Source organism: Convolutriloba macropyga, chromosome 1 (assembly GCF_964194025.1).
Source record: "Convolutriloba macropyga chromosome 1, txConMacr16.3, whole genome shotgun sequence".
Lineage (NCBI taxonomy): Eukaryota > Metazoa > Xenacoelomorpha > Acoela > Convolutidae > Convolutriloba > Convolutriloba macropyga.
In genome coordinates, this window is record NC_134468.1 from 46,255,428 (window position 1) to 46,272,713 (window position 17,286).

Here is a 17,286-nt window from a genome sequence, read left to right on the forward strand (position 1 = left end):
TACTTCGTCTGTATTTTTCGTTCGTGCTTGTCTTGACAGGTTTTTTTGTTTTTTGACATATTGACAGGTTGCAATGTCTTCAGATGGAGATTTGAAATTCTGTTAAACTATTTAAAAAAATCAGTTGATTTCTAATCATTTTCACTATTTGAAATTACCTGTTTGCAATTTGCAAAAAAAAACAAAACCTATTATTGACTTTGCCATTTTTATCTTCTTTTTCTGCTCGCTATCAAGTGTCATTAAGGACTGGTTCCATGTTTTTCTAATAAATTTTTGGTTTATTTAACTCTGGTTTGGTATGTCGCCTTTTTCCGAAAAAAGCGACATTGTTTTTTGTAAATAGTGTTTGACGTTGTTATTTAATTTTGTTGTCTGTCTGGTCTTGTTGTCTTAGTAAAGACAAGTCTCATCTGCCCTCTAATGTGGATTTGACTACTTCACATTGTAATTTGAGCTGGAGGTGATTTTTTTTTATTCATTCGCAAATTATTTTTGAACAGTATTTGAATTTTTGAAAGTTTTTTAACTCGTCAGAAATTGTATAGATTTAAGCCAAAAAGGTGGTTTAGCGTTGTCGAGATTTTATACTCGGACTCACAGAGCTTCCTTGTATTAATTTATTTCTAAATTTTTCATTGAGTATTCATACGATGAACATGGGTATTTTTTTGGAGAGTTTCATCTATTTTAAGAAAAAAAAATAGTAGAAACTTTGATTCTCAGCACGTACTTACAAATTATAAAAAACAAACAATTTGTACAAAAAACAAAGATGCAATAAAACATTTAATCTGATTTTAATTCCTTAAGCTAAACAAAAATTTGGACAACAAGGTCTTTCTCAGGTCTACATTCAGGAAAAACATGGGACACAAAATTTCTCGCAATTACTGTAGTTTGAATCCTAAGTTGATATACATAAATTAGGGTTGTAGGGTTCTAAGTGGGAGTTGAAAGTAAATTGTCGCTACACTTATCTGTCGCCTTTTTCAGATCCAGGTAAATTGAGAAAGTCTTTAAAACCGTAATCATCAACTGTCAGCAAATTCCGATGGCAATGTAACTTTTCTTTTGATAACTGTAGAACCATAGAAACAGTCTCCACTAACCCTAGATAATGATTTGTTAATCTTGCAGACACAATTTTTCAGACTTTTTAAGGTACCAAAGTCACGATATACGTATTAACTAATCTGCAATTTGTCGGCTTTTTCTGTAAATAGTGCAAAGACCTAACATTTTTAAAGATTTTGAATCACGTCCTTTGTTTACTCATTTTTACCCGATTGTTTGTGTACTTTATTGTTATTTCTAAACTTCAGTTTTTTATTTCTAATCTTTAAATCAATAGTGAACGGCTTTACAAAAAATCCCTTCAAGGGCTGAATTCAAAGGACTAGAATATTTTTAGTTCAGACAGTAAAGTGTTCAAACTCGCACTTTTTTCGTAGTTGCAAGTGCATACTTTTACACTGCGAAAGCCAGATAAACTACTGTATAGAGCAAATATAGTAATATAGAACTTTTTCCGAAACTTCTTCAGCATTTAAAGTAGGGTTTTCTTGGCGCAAGAAACGCTGACGTAAAATTCAATTTTGTGATGAAATATCATCGCTGCTACGAAATACAGAAAATGCTATTTTTACCCTCAAACGTCGGTCCCGAATTATGTTGCATAGTGGTATCGGGCCCTTAAACGTGTGATCAGTTTCGCTAGTAATAATCATACTAAGAATATGACACAAAGATCACGTTCGACTGCTTATTATATATATTTTTAAAAATAAATAACGAATTACTGTCGGAACAAATTGCTCCCAAGCAGCTAGTGCGAGCTGTAATCTATCGCAACCTGCTTCCTTTGAGGGATGAGTGAGTAATTTGGACGAGCGGGGACTGCAAATTTCGTTAAAATACTTCGAATGACGTCTTTAGAGGTTTTAATATACCACGAGAAGTCCATTTTGAATTCTCGCTGACAAGAACAGGTGAGAAAAATTGTGAACAGGTCTTGTGAAGAGAAAAACATACCAGGAAGAATTCCAAAAACGATTTGAAGTAGAAGATCGGTCACTCTAATTGACATAATACTAATTTTTTCTAATTTACTAATCATTTTGAAACAAAAACAGTTAAAAAAATGAATAAGTATCTGGCAAAAAAACTCATAAATCTTGTGATAAAAAGTTTACAAGTTGCGACACCAAAACAACTTTGCGATACGGCTATGTGTCAATCATCAAATCACTACCAAATGAGCTTGGAACCAACAGTCATAATGAACACAAAAAAATTGGAGAAAACGAAATAGAAGTGATGGGCAAAGTCAAATAAAATACCCTTTACAAAATTCCCGAACACAATTATCCAGAAAATGATACGACGCTACTTCCAAGTTGTCATTTTGAGGAAAAAATCTATTATTCCTTCTATTCAAGTATTCACCCATCCTGCACATGGGAGAAACTTATTAAAATAATAGAAAAAAGAATTGGAAGTTTGTGTTATATATGTTACAGAACAGTTCCTTTTAGGAGAAACTCCTGTAGATTTGCTCAAAACTAAAGCCTGAACAACAAAAACTACAGCAAGAAGCACAAAGAATAAAAGAGAAGTAAACCGATTTGAAAAACAGTCGAAAATCATTCAAATTTTTGATAAAAGTTCACAACATTTTTTTAAAGTAACATAAAATTAATATCAACTGTAAAAAATTAAACCGACAAAAACTGTAAAAATAAAACTTTCCAACATGGTGAAATATTAAGAAAATTGAGTCTAGAACTGTAGTATTTGCTTCATATGGCCAGAAATTCTATTAAGCGCACTGTTACTACTGTAGAAAATTGAGACAAATACCTTTCCTTGAAAAAATGGATTTTAAACTGAAAAAGCATCTTTGAAAATGCCGCAATTTTTCATGCCTACTTTTTTCACAAAAGTATGGGTTGAACAAAAACCAGTCTCTCTTTTTCTACTCCTGTCTTTTTTTCGGCAATTTAACATAAACACTTTGTTTACACGCCTTTCTTTTCCTGTTTCAAATACACTCTATCAATATTACCGATCAAAAAAGGACCTTCCATCTATACTCCTCTTTGAGTCGTAAAAAGAAGACCAATACAATTCAATTTTTTTATTGTAACAAATGTTTACAATAATTGCTTCAAACTTCCAAACTTCTCAGTGAATTTAAGTATTTGGCCTTGTTCCAATCAATTGCTTTGTTGATATGCGATGAACTGTCATATTTAGATGCAATGATTTAATCAAATCACAATGCGTTGTCTGCATAATTTTGCAGACACTCCATATTGCTCTGATTTGCCGATGACTCCACATCCATCCCAAACTCAGCTTGTATTATTTTGCGAAGGCTAATTTGAAGTGATCTGATTTCATTGTCTGCATGTTTTGGATAATGCAGACGGTTGATGTTTTTCAGTGCCAGTTCAAGTTGGTTGTCCCTCTCGGCTGGCATCGTTTCCAATTCCCTGTTCAAAGCGATGTCGTTCTGGTTGTCCTACTCAATTTCTACATTTTCGTTTTGCTTTTCTACTTCTTTTGACTCCCGTTCCCTAGCCTGGACGCCACATGCAAGTTTTTTGACCACCGAGATTAAAACTACTCGGAACGTTTTGTTTTGCATGAAAAACACAGAAAATGCTACTGTCATGTTCAAAAGAGCGCAAACTAACGCCAGATTCTTAAATAATATCATATAGTCATGAACGAAGTCAGGATCGATGTCCAATTGATTATAGAACTGAGGATTTCCAATTGCAGCGGATAAGATTGAGTTGATTGAGGCGAGTATTGAAAAAGTGAAGAAAGAAACGCTGCAGAAGACAGCCCCTATTGTAATCATATTCTCATTTTGCTCTTCCTCGTTGCTGCTCAGTTGTCCACTTGTTCGCAGAACGGCGCTCAGGTTTCTAAAAACGCACATTCAAGAAATTCATGCGAACGCCGCTAAATCCCGCAACTAGCCATTAGCAGATTTAACCCTTAAATCAAGTCCTTGCTAGGTTTTCAATGCAATATTTGTTACAGATGCAAACCTCAAGACGGAATTATTATAAATTTTAAATGCAGTAAATTGTGGAAATCAAAGAAGTCAGTCGCATGCGCTTTTTGTAAAACACACAAACAAACCACAGCTTTTTTGAAACAATGACAGAGGTACATAAAAAGAGGAAAGATTTTGAAAAAATGAAGAAAGAAGACTTGATGAGTGAATGTTTGATTTTGAATAAATTATTATTACAACTTAAAAATGAAAATGCTTTCCTCCGACAACAAAATAACAAAATGGTTGATAATCGAATTGACAAAGTAAACGAAAAAGCATCCAACCAAATCCATGACAACAACAAAGTTCAACAACATCAACAACAAACCAAGATTTTAAATCCAAAGTTTATACCAAAATCAACAAAGACACTTATTCTTTCGGATAGTAAATACAAAAAAGTACAAGCAAAAGATCTGAGCCCAAGTACTGCAATACACTCCTATCCTTCAGCAAAAGTTCAAGACTTATCAAATATTGTAAAACAATACAACGGTTATCACAAGATTGAAAAACTTATTATAGATGCTGGACATAACAATATTGATTCGGGAAATAGCGGTTGTGAAACAGCTAGTATTTTAATGGAAACTGCGTCGGAAATTATAAACAAATTTTCACCACTTAAAGTTGCACTTTGCAAAATTCCACCAGCTAAAGATGGTTTTTTTGGTCGCAGCAAAAATAACGAAAACATAGACAAATATAATGAAGCGTTAGAAAATGTTGCAACGGAGTTGAGTGGCGTTTTTGATGTTGACGTTGTTTTTTTGAAGAATATACTGGAAACGAAAGATATGAGTAATGATGGAGTACAACCATCAGTCAGTCATGGTATACCTAAACTTGTCAGAAATATTCGGAATTTCTACGTGCATCTTGGGCTTACAGTGTCAGAATCTGAAATAAAACCGAGAATCATCAACCGAATCTGTGGAAAAAATTTTGATCACTATGATAACAACAATTTTTTTGGTTTCCATCCAAAACAAGCATTTTTACCTCCAACTCATTATAAGTTTGAAATATAGAACAATGCGACTGTTCTTGATATTTTTAATTTTCAGTATACCTATGGGAAGAGAAAATCATACTGAAATTCATAAGCACACATTTGAAAAGTATTATTGCAACAATCATAATGTTTGTTATTTTTTAAAAACAGTTGAATCATACTTTTTTTGTTTTCTTCCTAAAACTGATAGTTTTTTGTTCACTTGTACGTCTCATGCTGTCAAGGGACATTGAATTGAACCCAGGGCCTCATCTGGAATATTTGATTGAGTATTCAAGTTACTTAAAAATCAGAAGACCAAGCCACTCAACCTTATTTTTCCTTATTAATTGTCAAAGCTTGAAAAACAAGTTTGAAGAGTTTGCAAACTTTTTGCAAACAGCTCCCATTAATAGGTTTGTCGCTGTAACTGAAACCTGGTTGGACACTGATTGTAATATTGAAATTAACTTTTTAACAGCTTTGCATACTTTCTTTGGGAAATGTAGATCAGACAAAACAGTGGCTTCAAAGGGAGGAGGAGTAGGTATTTTGTCCCGAAAAAATTTACCACCGATATTAAATCAAGCCTTGAAACAGTTGATGAGAGTTTTTTTGAATCGGTTTGGGTTGAAATAACTGACCCTCTGACTGAAAAATTACTTGTTAACGTTTCTTATTGCCCAAACAAACGTCTTGGTGAGTATTTTCTTGATCAGTTAAGTATCGAATTATCGGGGGCATATAGCGTTACAGATAACGTTATTTTGCTTGGAGATTACAACTTGAATTATCTGAACAAGACAGAAAAAAGTAAACTAGACATTTTTGCGTCAAATTCAGGATTAGAAATTGTTAACCTAAGGGATGCAACCACAAGTACTGATAAAACATTTACACTTATTGATCACTGTTTCGTTTCAAAAAATCAGATAATTGCACAATGTCACAACAATCCCTTTTAACTGCGACCATTTTCCTGTTATCTTCGAATCAAACCTCTCATTGAAATCTGAGAGTGACAACATAATTACCATGAGAAATTGTTGACTTTTCTCATGCTCTAAATTTAACAGAGATTTTGCCCTCGCCGAATGGTGTAGAATGTCCCAATGTTAGAATGGCAACGATATGTTTGATTCCTTCCTCTTTATTTTTGAGAAAATTGTTGAAAAACACGCACCAATTCAGAGTGTTAAAAAAGGGGGAGAAACTTATAAGAAATCTAAGCCCTGGCTAACCCAAGAATTGAAACATTTGATTGCACAAAAACATTTTTTGTTCAATAAATGGAAAAAAGTCCTGACAGAGAGACGTACAAAGAATTTAAGCGCTTAAGAAACTTAGTTAATAGGAGACTAAGGGAGGCGCACAACAATTTTTGCATCAATTTTTTCCAAAAACTACCAACAAGTAAGGAACAATGGAAATTCATTAAACAAAAGACCAGTCCGAGTAAAAAAAATTGTCAAGGTTGATGAAATCAGATTAGACAGTGGTGAAATTTCAAGGGAACCAAAAAATATTGTCAATTGTCTGAATAGTTCATTTGCTAATCTAGGTGTTTTCAAAGGTTCGGATATTGCTTGTAAATACCCGGATAAACTTAAAATACCTGATTTCACATTCAAAACTGTGACTAGAAAAGAATTTTACTCGGTCATTGACTCGCCGGACGATAACAAAGCAGCAGGACCTGGTGAAATCTCAATTCGACTCATAAAGTCTTGCAAATTAGCTATAAGCATACATCTAAAGGTCGCCTTAAATGAGTCCATTAAAGAAAAACTTTTCCCGATTAAAGTGAAACTCGCCCATGTAACACCAATTTTTGAAAAAGGTGATAAATTAGATAGCACAAATTGTCGAAAAAGTTCTGTAGCTCCGAGTTTTGCGAAAATTTTTGAGCGCCTCCTTTTGACTCAGATGATGGAGTTCATTGATAAGCATAAAATTATAAACAAAAAGCAATTCGGATTTCAGAAAAAAGTCTGCAACAGATGCAGTTCTAGAACTGGTTGAAACAGTTTTGGCTTATTTAGATCAAAGCAAAGAGACTGTTGCTATTTGTCTAGACCTTGCAAAAGCGTTTAATTCCTTTTGGCATAACATTTTCTTAAAAAAAATTGAAGTGTATGATTTTTCCCAGGGAGCGAAAGAATTACTGTTTTCATTTCTTGCGAACCGCAGACAAAAGGTAAAACTTAATGGCATATTCTCTGATTGTGAAATTTTGAATCACGGTGTGCCATAAGGAACTGTTTTAGGACCACTCATTTTTCTTTTATATGTGAACGATTTCTCATCTAATATAAGCACAACGGAAAAAGGTAATTCAGTTCGCAGATGACACAAGTATTGTCCGTTGTGGACAGAAAGGTAGCTTACATGGAAACCTCACGGAAATGTTACAAAAAAACAGAAGAATATGTAGAGATGAACAAACTAAAGTTGAATACAAACAAAACCGAATTAATCTTTTTCTCGCCCAATAATTCTGAATTCGGATCTATTTTTTACAAAAACGAAGTTCTCACAACACAAAAAAAATGCAGATATCTTGGTATTCAAATTAACAGGAATCTTAGTTTTGAGGAGCAGCTGAATAAAACCTTGAAAAAGATGGCTCATGCTATAAGATCAATTTACCTTATAAGACATCAAGTTTTATTGAACGCGCGCACTCTTCTTCTAAAATCACTTGTGCTTTCACACTCATCATTTTCGGCAATCTTTTTTCAAAATTTGTCTTGCAAAAAACCTAAAACGCCTTAACCGACAGATTAACTGGTGTATAAAAGTGTGCTTTCTACGTAAAAAGTATGACGAAGCGAGAGATCTGCTAATCCAGACAAAGACCCTACCAGCTGAGCTAATAATAGCAAAAATGTCGCTAACCAAATTTCATTATTATATCGCCAGGCCAAAAAATTCTGAAAATGTTCACGGGTATCTGAGTCTTCATCAAAATACGCGAACAAAACATTCAAAATTAGACAAAATGCCGAAACCAGCTTTGGAATGAATTCGATTGTTCGTCAATGCGTACAAAAATGGAATAAGTTACCACATTGGCTTCGGTTGGCAAAAAATGAAAACGTTTTTAAGAAAACATTGAATGATTTCTTGCTTTCACAACATGAAAAAATTCCTTTGAATAGTAACGTAGGAGCTTTTAAAAGTTATTTTTATTTTTAGGAAGAAAACAATCGAAAGAAAATTTTATAATGTGATTCTTTAAGAAGTTTGTTGATCTTTATTATATTATTTTGTTTGAATGATTTGAAATATTTTTTTGTTTCGGGTATATTTAACCGTATGGTTATAATTTTAATATATTTGTTGCAAAAAAAATAAATACTCGGAAAGATACATCCTGAGCGAAACTTTTCCAAAACTCGGTATTGTCAATTTACAGGCCAGGAATAATCCATATTTCTTGAATTAAAATTTTGCCAAATGATAAATCTATGATTTCACGAGCTCTTCTAAGTTCTCTAGGATTCAAAATGTAGAAAGCGGGATTGCGCCTTCAGCCGTTGCATTTTTCAGATCTGTTAATTGAAAAAATTGAAATTTGGCCTTAACATTTCATTTACATCAGAATTAAGATCAAACGTTGTCGGGGAAACTTTTAAATAAATTACAGTTTCTTAATTATATCTTCTAAACCAATGGCATGAATCCCATTTTTTCTCTCAGATTTTATTTTGACGAACTCTTTGCATGACCAGTGAAATTCGCCCCTTCCCGGCCGTGGTGTAGTAAAATATTTGTGAAAATTGTTTGAGAAATTAAACAATTAAGCAGTTTGGCGGAGATGCATCGAATCTGGGTGAATTACTTCCTTTTTTTCTGTTCCACTAATCTTGAAAAAACAAAAAGTTTGCCATGCTGATTGAAGTTTTTCGGGCAGTGGTTAAATAACTTGAACTAGTAGCGCGATCCCAATTAGCTCGATCCATCTGTTAGAAAGTTAATCTAACCAATCTGTGCGGGTGTTAAACGGGAGATGTATTGACTTTTCGGATCTTTTCTGTTTCGCGCTCCCCCCCCCCCCGTGATTTTTTACGCACCAGCTACAAATTATATGTTGTTATATAACACGTTACTATGTAAAAAAATAGCTGATGAGAAAAATACACGTAAAATAGATAATTGTCGTGCACGTTTCTTGACCCCAAGTTTTATCACCAAGTTTCTACAAAAAGAGCCGAGCTTGTACTCGGAAAATGGTGAATTCAACAAAAATTGTGCAAACCTCAAATTTGTCACTATGTATATGTTGAGCGACAAAGTAATGGCGAGGGGGAGTAGAGAATAGAGAACCACAGCATGTGCCAAATATGCCATTAGTTGGATGTTAAGCCCCCCTTGAGACCCGTCAGCCTCCAAAAGGATACACGTCTCCGAATCCACGTCATATGTCACTATGAAAAAGACCGGAACGTTCAATGCCAGAGATAGAATGTAGTTCGCGGTAGTCAGTATTAATGGCAAACTGGCTCTATTCAAGCGGCGCTCGTAGTAGCTGGCCACGTTCCGGGCTGCCAAAAATCTGTCAACTGTTAGAAGGACGAACTGGTTCTGGGCTGCTAAGGAGAAAGATCCCGATAAGAAGCGAGTCACTCTACATGACGCTTTGGAGCCTGATATCAGCTTAATTCTACAACAAACAAGGATGCTCGTTAATGTGCGTTTGCAAATGATGTTCCGACCCGAGCTCATCTACATTTTTGACATAATTGTCAACCTAATGATGAGATAATTAAAAATAGATGTTTGAGTTTAAAGAAACTGTTACACAACCGAACTACTAAATGAAATACATAAAACCACGCCTCATTACAGCGCTCAGCAGATCTGCCATTAGAAAGACTACAAGAACAAAAAACAAACGACAAAATGAGCAAAAACAAACTTTTTAGCGAATGTGCTAGAAGAAGAGAAAAAGAAACACAAATATTGACCACTCACAAAAGTTATATGAAGACGCGTATTGTCCAACAAACAAAACATCAGTTACGACATGATATCATTGGAAAAGTGGTTTTTGAATTACAGTGAATTGGATGGAAGCTCTCAATGATGAGAATGAGTTACAAGTTGACGAAAAGAACAAAAACTGAAAAGTATAAAAATCTTTAGAAACGAATAATATCATGAACTTTATTACTGTTCGCTATAAACTGACAGTATTGAGTAACATCATTCATTTAATCTTTATTTAGAAGCCTATGAGACCAGTCAGCATTTCAAGACTACATGAAGAATTTCAAAAAATTTCAGAATAAATTGAGCGAGAAAAGTGTCAAACCCAATGAAAGTGAAGTTTTTAGTAAAAAAATTTTCTTTTTTCATATACCTCTCAATGGCAATGGCAGTGTTCTTTCCTTTACAACATGACTTCAGAAGTATAAAGAAATATAATGCACCCACGAAACTTTTGAGAAAACCAGTTATATCAACGCCATTAAATTCAATGGCTTTCAACGGAAGTCAAAAATTACGCTAAGTTATACCTCAATGAAAAATAATTGATGTTGGTCAATCAAAAATAATAAAAGGGACATCACAATAAGTCTTATGATTATGAAAACAAAGACAAATACATGCACAAACCAGAAATTCATTAGAGATTTAAAAGAAACAAGTTTCGAGGCCATTCAAACCATAATCGTATCTCTGAAAATCTTATCTATGATCCATTTGAGGTCTTCCTTAAGCCGATGGGTTCAATTAATGATGGGATAATGAGATAAGATGTCAAAAGGAACCAAAATTACAAAAATCCAATTTTTTTTTTGAAATTACAGAAAATTGTAGCACCGGAGTCATAAAACCAATAGTTAGTAGTTAAAACCACTTACCAGATTACTTTAGTATAAAAAAGGAAAGGAGCTATGTCATTACTGAGATTTACTTACATATCATGCTAACAGGTTTAATAGTGGTTAGCGTTCAAAAAAATTTCGAAAATTTTTTAAAAAGTGTTAACAGCCACTCAATTCAATAGCTCTCAGCGGAAGTCAAAAAAACGCAAAGTTATTCCCTTATAGGAAGAAAAGGATGTTTATCACTCTAAGGTTATCAAAAAGACATCACAATATTTCTTATGATTACGAAAACAACAAACAAAGCAGGCGAAACCCAAAAAATTCAGTAGAAAAGTGTAAGAAATCGTCGAAGCCATTTGAATCATAAAGTTTTCTTTGCGAAATTTATCTATTATCAATTGAGAATCTTCTCTAAGCCACTGGGAGTTATTAATATTAGAATACTCTGATAAAAATTTGAAGTTCACCAAAATTACAAAAAAACGTATCCAAAAATTTTTAAAAATCTTATGAAAACTCGTGGCATCGGAGTCATAAAACCAATAATTAGAAGATAAAACAGCTGACCATATTCCTTTAGGATGCATTAGCAATGAAGAGGTCCTGTTATCACTGAGATGGACTTGCAGTTCACGAAAATAAGTTAAAGTTTGGTTTATGTGCAAAAAAAATTTAAAAAATTATAAAAATTTAATTTTGAAGTCTTATTAGCCACTAAATTCAAGAGCTTTCAAAGAAATCCAAAAAACACGCTACCTTATGCCTCGATGTGAACAAAAGATGTTTTGCATCCATATTTTATCATAAAACCATCATAATAAGTCTTATGGTTATGAAAGCAACAAAAAAAGCATGCAAAACCCAAAAAATTCAGTGGAAAAGTGTAAGAAAGTGTCAGAGCCATTTGAATCATAAACTTTTCTCTGCGAATTTTATCTAAGATCAATTGAATACTTTTTTAAGACACTGGGAATTATCAATATTAGAATACTGTGATAAAAAATGAAAGGTAATCAGAATTACAAAAAAAAATATATCCAAAATTTATTTTAAAAAAAATTATGAGAACTCGTGGCATCGAAGTCATAAAACCAATAGTTAGAAGATAAAACCGCTAACAAGATTCATTTTGGATGCGATGCAAAGAAAGAGGTCATTTTATTACTGAGATTGACTTAGAGTTCACGGAAATAAATTTAAATTTGATTAATGTCCAAAAAAACTTATAAAAAATTATTTTTGAAGTCTTAGCAGGCACTAAATTCAAGAGCTTTTTAAGTAAATCCAAAAATTACGCTACCAATTGCCTCGATGGGAAGAGTGGGATGTTTCTCGTCAATATATTATCAATAAGACATCACAATAATCCTATGATTATGAAGACCACGACAAATACAGGCAAAAACCAACAAAAATTCAGTCAAATTTTCCAGAAGAAAGTGTCGAAGCCAAACAAACCATAATTTTTGCTCTGAAAATTTTATTTCTGATTCATTGGCCGTCTTTTCTAAGCCATTGAGAACTATCAATTTTAGGATAATGGGAAAATATTTAAAAGGAATCAAAATTACAAAAAAAAAATCCGATTTTTTTTGAAACTATCAAAGTCCTCAAACTAATAGTTATTAGATAATTCTCCTACCAGATTAAATTTGGTTGCATTAAAAAGGAACGTGGTCCTGTCATTGTTGAGACTGACTTACTGTTCATGAAAATAAGTTTAATATCGATTAAAAGTTCAAAAAAAATTTGAAGAATTGATTCTTAAAGTCTTAGCAGCCATTAGCTGTCAACTCAAAGCACTATACAGGTTTACCTAATGCACAATAAGAAGTCGGTTGCACTTTTAGTTATCGAGTCTACGCTATAAGACTCCCTAAAATTTAGTGAAATCTCAAAAGAAAATCAAAATTTTATTAAATTTTTTGAAACACAGATTCCAAGACAAAAAAAATGAGTGATTCCTTGAAAACGAATATTTTGTTCATTGGGTATCAATTGACTATAAATTAGGTTTGACCTTTACAAAAACTCGGTATGAAAAACGACTAGTCTCTAAGTGATTAAAAAAACAATAATAAATAGGAAATTTTTCTAAAAAAGAAACAGCTCTCAAATTGAATTCGACATTTTCTTGATAGTAAACTTTCTCAAGAGACCAGAACTAGCCTTTTTATCGGTCTATTGGTAACACTAAATTGCCTAAATTTGTTGCGTGTAATTTTGAAATAATATTTTTTTAGAGAGGCCTTAATTTGAACAAAATTTTCGCTAAAAATGAACAAAATCATGCAAATATCGCTTTTTCACACAAAACTTTAAACCTAGATAACTCTTCGAAAAACACGAAAATGAAAAAAAAATCTTTTCAATTTTGACTTCTACGCCGGACGAGCGTTTTAATGATACCACTCACATTTCTCTACGATGAATATATCGATCGGCCAAAATTGAGTGAACGAAAAAACCCAATTGAGTATATAGTTCCTCCCCCCACAAGTGGGGTCGGAAAAATTATAGTGCTAGGACAATGTTGTTAGGACAATGTGATCTCAATTCAATTTGTAAGAGAAGTACGTCCTGATAGTCGAAAGCGCCCGACAAAATCCTAATGTCATTAAATTTGAATGGGATATTTGAGTAAGTTTTGTTAGCACAAAATACAACCTGCTTTGTTTTAAAAGTCAGCCACAATGTTTTTGATCTAGGAATTTTTGTATCATGTAGAATTTTGTGAGTGAACTATATTAAACAGGCGGAAATAATCAGCGGAATAAATGTAAAATGTCGAATAAATGTAAATAAATGTAAAACCAAGCACTAAAAACACTCCAGTAAAAAAAAAGATGGCAAAATTTTATTTGGTCTCCTATTATACAATTCCAAAATTTGAAAACTAGAGAACGCAGCAGCATGACTTTTAGATATCAATCAAACTAAAAGTACTTATAGAATTACAAGCGTTTTGGTATAATTTACATCAGGAAAAGAACTACAGAGATTTTGTATAATGAAGTTGTGATATACAATCAGTATTTGCTAGCAATCGTGAGATGAATGCGTGTAATTATGACTGGATTCGCTTCTCGAATGCAGGCTAGACTAGAAGTGTACTATTACACTTCTACTTCAACTTGTAATGCCACTACAATTTCACTGTGAATTGTAATTAGCGGGGATTAGGCTTCCCGGGTCGAGAAAATTTCCAAAAATTATGTAAGAAATGCGCTCAGTTTTCAAAAAATTCCGCGCAAAAACCTTACATAATAACGCGCTGATATGCGCTGAGAAGTTCGGAAACTTTGTAAGAAATGCGCTGAAATCCGCTGAATTTTCAAAAAGTTCAGCTCTTTTTTTTCGCCCCGAGGCTCGAACCCCGATCATTGTGTCTCATCTATCAATTAATCCACTGCGCTATTTAGAACTTAAATGCTTCCCCGTGTAATTTGAATTTATAATAATAAAACGTTTGATATGAAAGCGCTGAAAGTAGGTAAGAAATGCGCTGAAAAATTTGCTGAAACTTATGTAAGAAATGCGCTGAAAATGCGCTGAAATCATGTAAAAAATGCGCTGACGATGCGCTGAAACTTTGTAAGAAATGCGCTGAAAGTTATGTAAGAAATGCGCTTAAAAATGTGCTGAAACTTATGTAAGAAATGTGCTGAAAATGCGGTGAAATCATGTAAGAAATGCGCTGAAACTTTGCAAGAAATGCGCTGAAAAGGTGCTAAAAGTTATGTAAGAAATCCACTGAAGGTGCGCTGAAATTTTAAAGTTTTAGCGCCATCTCGAAATTTCAGCCCATTTCAGCATATGTCTTACATATTTTCAGCGCATTCAGCGCATTTCTTACAAAAAGATTTGCTGAAACAGCGTTGACATCTCGGCCCGGGTTTAATGATTAATCCACTCCTATTTATCGGGGAAAAGAGTGTAAGAGTGTAGTTTTAAAAAATTAAACTGTTTTCACACTCTTCCCTCCACTCTTTGTACACTCTCGGCAAAGAGTATTATTTAGGGTGGACTGATTTAGTAAATTAAACACTTACACAATTACCATTATAGCCAAACTGTAAGTTCAATTTGAAGTATCACTTGGCACAATGGCTATTGCACAAAATGAGGGTAACATGTTTGACAGAGGGATGATGAGGGATCAAATCTCACTACCTCCTTACACTTTTATTTTTTGAAATTACACTCATTTTATTACACTCTGCCACCCTTAATTAAGCGGAGAAATAGGGGTATATTTTTTATTTTTACTCTCTTTACAGTCTTTTCCCCGTTATTTTTGGGTAAAATCCTCAACCCGGGTCAGTAAGGAGAGAAATAGACAAAACCGTAGACAAATAGTAAGAAGAGAAATAGACAAAACATATTAAAAAAAGAATCATTTAATTGCACAAGAGTTCCGAAATTATGAATTACGTATGTTTACCAAGACCGAATTGGCTTATTTAAGAGGCAGTATATTTTATTCTGATTAGTATGTTTGATTATAGTCTGATTAGCAATATAACTCATTCCATTTTGCAACTCTAATACATGGGAGAGAGCACTTCAAATCTATTTTTGCTGACGCTTTTTTTTACCTCTCTTGAGCAATTTCTACCTTTTAGTGTCCCAGTAATTATATTAAGCACCTTTGGTCTAAATTTTACTAAAGTTTTGATGTGACAGATCTTCCAGGCATGCTTAAGAAGACTTGCTGGAATTTCTAAAAGTACAGTGTTTTGCTTTTAGCTACTAAAAACGATAGATTTATATTGTATAGCCCTTCCATTATCAAAAAAGTTGAACATTTTTGGATCATACAAAACTTCCACAATCAGTTGAGTATTCATTTCAGAAGAACTCACCCGATAATAGCAAATACTTGCAGGATGTCGGCTGTAGCTACCAGTATCATGTAGATCTTGGATGCCCGGTTCAAACCCAGACTGATAAGAGTGGCTATGATCAGAACATTGCAAACTAAAGCAACGAAGCACAGCAAAGGGATTGCAATTTTTTCAACACTCGTTCCCACTAATTTAGCGCTTGAAGATTCAATCGTCTCATTTTCCATTCCTTAGCAAAGACCTCGACCTAGGAAAAGACAAATAAAGCCTTGGCATGAGGAAGGGGCCTTTCAATAATGGCTATAAATAAACACTCCAGTTAGAGTCAAATTCAATTCTTTAATGAGTTGATCATGATCTTTTAACAACACGTATCGGGCGAGCATTTACTGGCAGTACATAACAAATAAAATATTGAATCTATACCCATTTTTAGTGCCTATTAGCTCACATCGTAGGATTTATCGCATGTGTTCTTAATTGCCTCCAACCTACCCACTACCAACCTAGATCTAACTTCTCAAATTTTGAGGTATAAGTGATTTGAACAAAGAGAAAACGCTTCTGCACTCCACATCGTCAAAATGTGAGCAACACTTACAAATTCGAGCAAGTAGATATATATATATATATATATATATATATATATATATATATATATATATATATATATATATATATGTGTATATATATATATACATATATGTATATATATTTATATATATATATATATATATATATATATATATATAAATATAAATATAAATATAAATATGTATATTATTTATATATATGATAAGATCAAAAAGTGTTAAATCTGAGGCCCCAATAATGCTTCGATCTAATTTGACACCTCTAGGCATTAGAAATGGGTAACTATATTGAACTGCGTTATAGTGATGAGAGTACAATGAGTCTGTAATGCAAAAATCGTCGATTTTTATAATTGTCGGTACGTTTGATTTTACTTAGACTAAAAAAAAACGAAAAGCCTTATGTTTTTCTTTGGTATTCATTTGCTTTGTTTTTAAAGTCAAGATTTCGTCGATATGTTCAATTTTACGAAATTATCGGTATGTTAGGTTAGACAAAAAATATGCAAGCCCTTGCTTTTTTCATTCGTTTGTTTGTTTCTAAACGTCAAAAATCATCGGTATGCTTGGTCTCTTAGGCTTAGTATTTCCGGCTTCAAACGATAGAGATTATCGAATGTTTCGTTTAAACCCAAAAAAATCATGAGAAATTGAAAATTAGTTGTTGAGTTCTCTTGATCATCAGGTCTCCTAAAATTTAAACTTGAAAAACAAAAGAAAATGTAATTGTTCAATAAATTTTATAAACGCGCGAAATAAAAAAAATCATTGAACTCGATCTTTTTTTTCCGAAAAGATTGTTTCCAAGAGTTAATAATATTTCAAAGGTTTGAAGCTACCATTGCAACAAATTTTCATCAGAAGAACAATAATTGGAGTTGATTTGTTCATTGTTGTTTTGGAATTTATTAACTGTGTCATTTGTTTTTGATTTTGTGGT

The 17,286-nt window shown here is 33.1% G+C and overlaps 1 protein-coding gene across 1 annotated transcript; it reads right to left on the reverse strand.

Moving 5' to 3' along the window:
- Positions 1–3,213: 3,213 nt before the first annotated feature.
- Positions 3,214–15,986, reverse strand: LOC142349515 (uncharacterized). Its single transcript, XM_075401129.1, has 3 exons — positions 15,772–15,986; positions 9,331–9,735; positions 3,214–3,938 (listed from the first exon to the last, which is right to left on the reverse strand). The coding sequence occupies exons 1-3, from the start codon at positions 15,978–15,980 to the stop codon at positions 3,527–3,529; spliced, it is 1,026 nt and encodes a 341-aa protein (XP_075257244.1). The 5' UTR covers positions 15,981–15,986; the 3' UTR covers positions 3,214–3,526.
- Positions 15,987–17,286: the final 1,300 nt, after the last annotated feature.

Excerpts from the sequence above, each read along its gene's own strand:
- LOC142349515 (XM_075401129.1), bottom strand. The coding sequence starts at position 15,980 with ATGGAAAATGAGACGATTGAATCTTCAAGCGCTAAATTAGTGGGAACG. Across the intron at positions 9,736-15,771 it reads CAAGTATTTGCTATTATCGG|AATTAAGCTGATATCAGGCT; the intron begins GTGAGTTCTTCT and ends TGTTTGTTGTAG. Across the intron at positions 3,939-9,330 it reads TACATAGTGACAAATTTGAG|AAACCTGAGCGCCGTTCTGC; the intron begins GTTTGCACAATT and ends GTGCGTTTTTAG.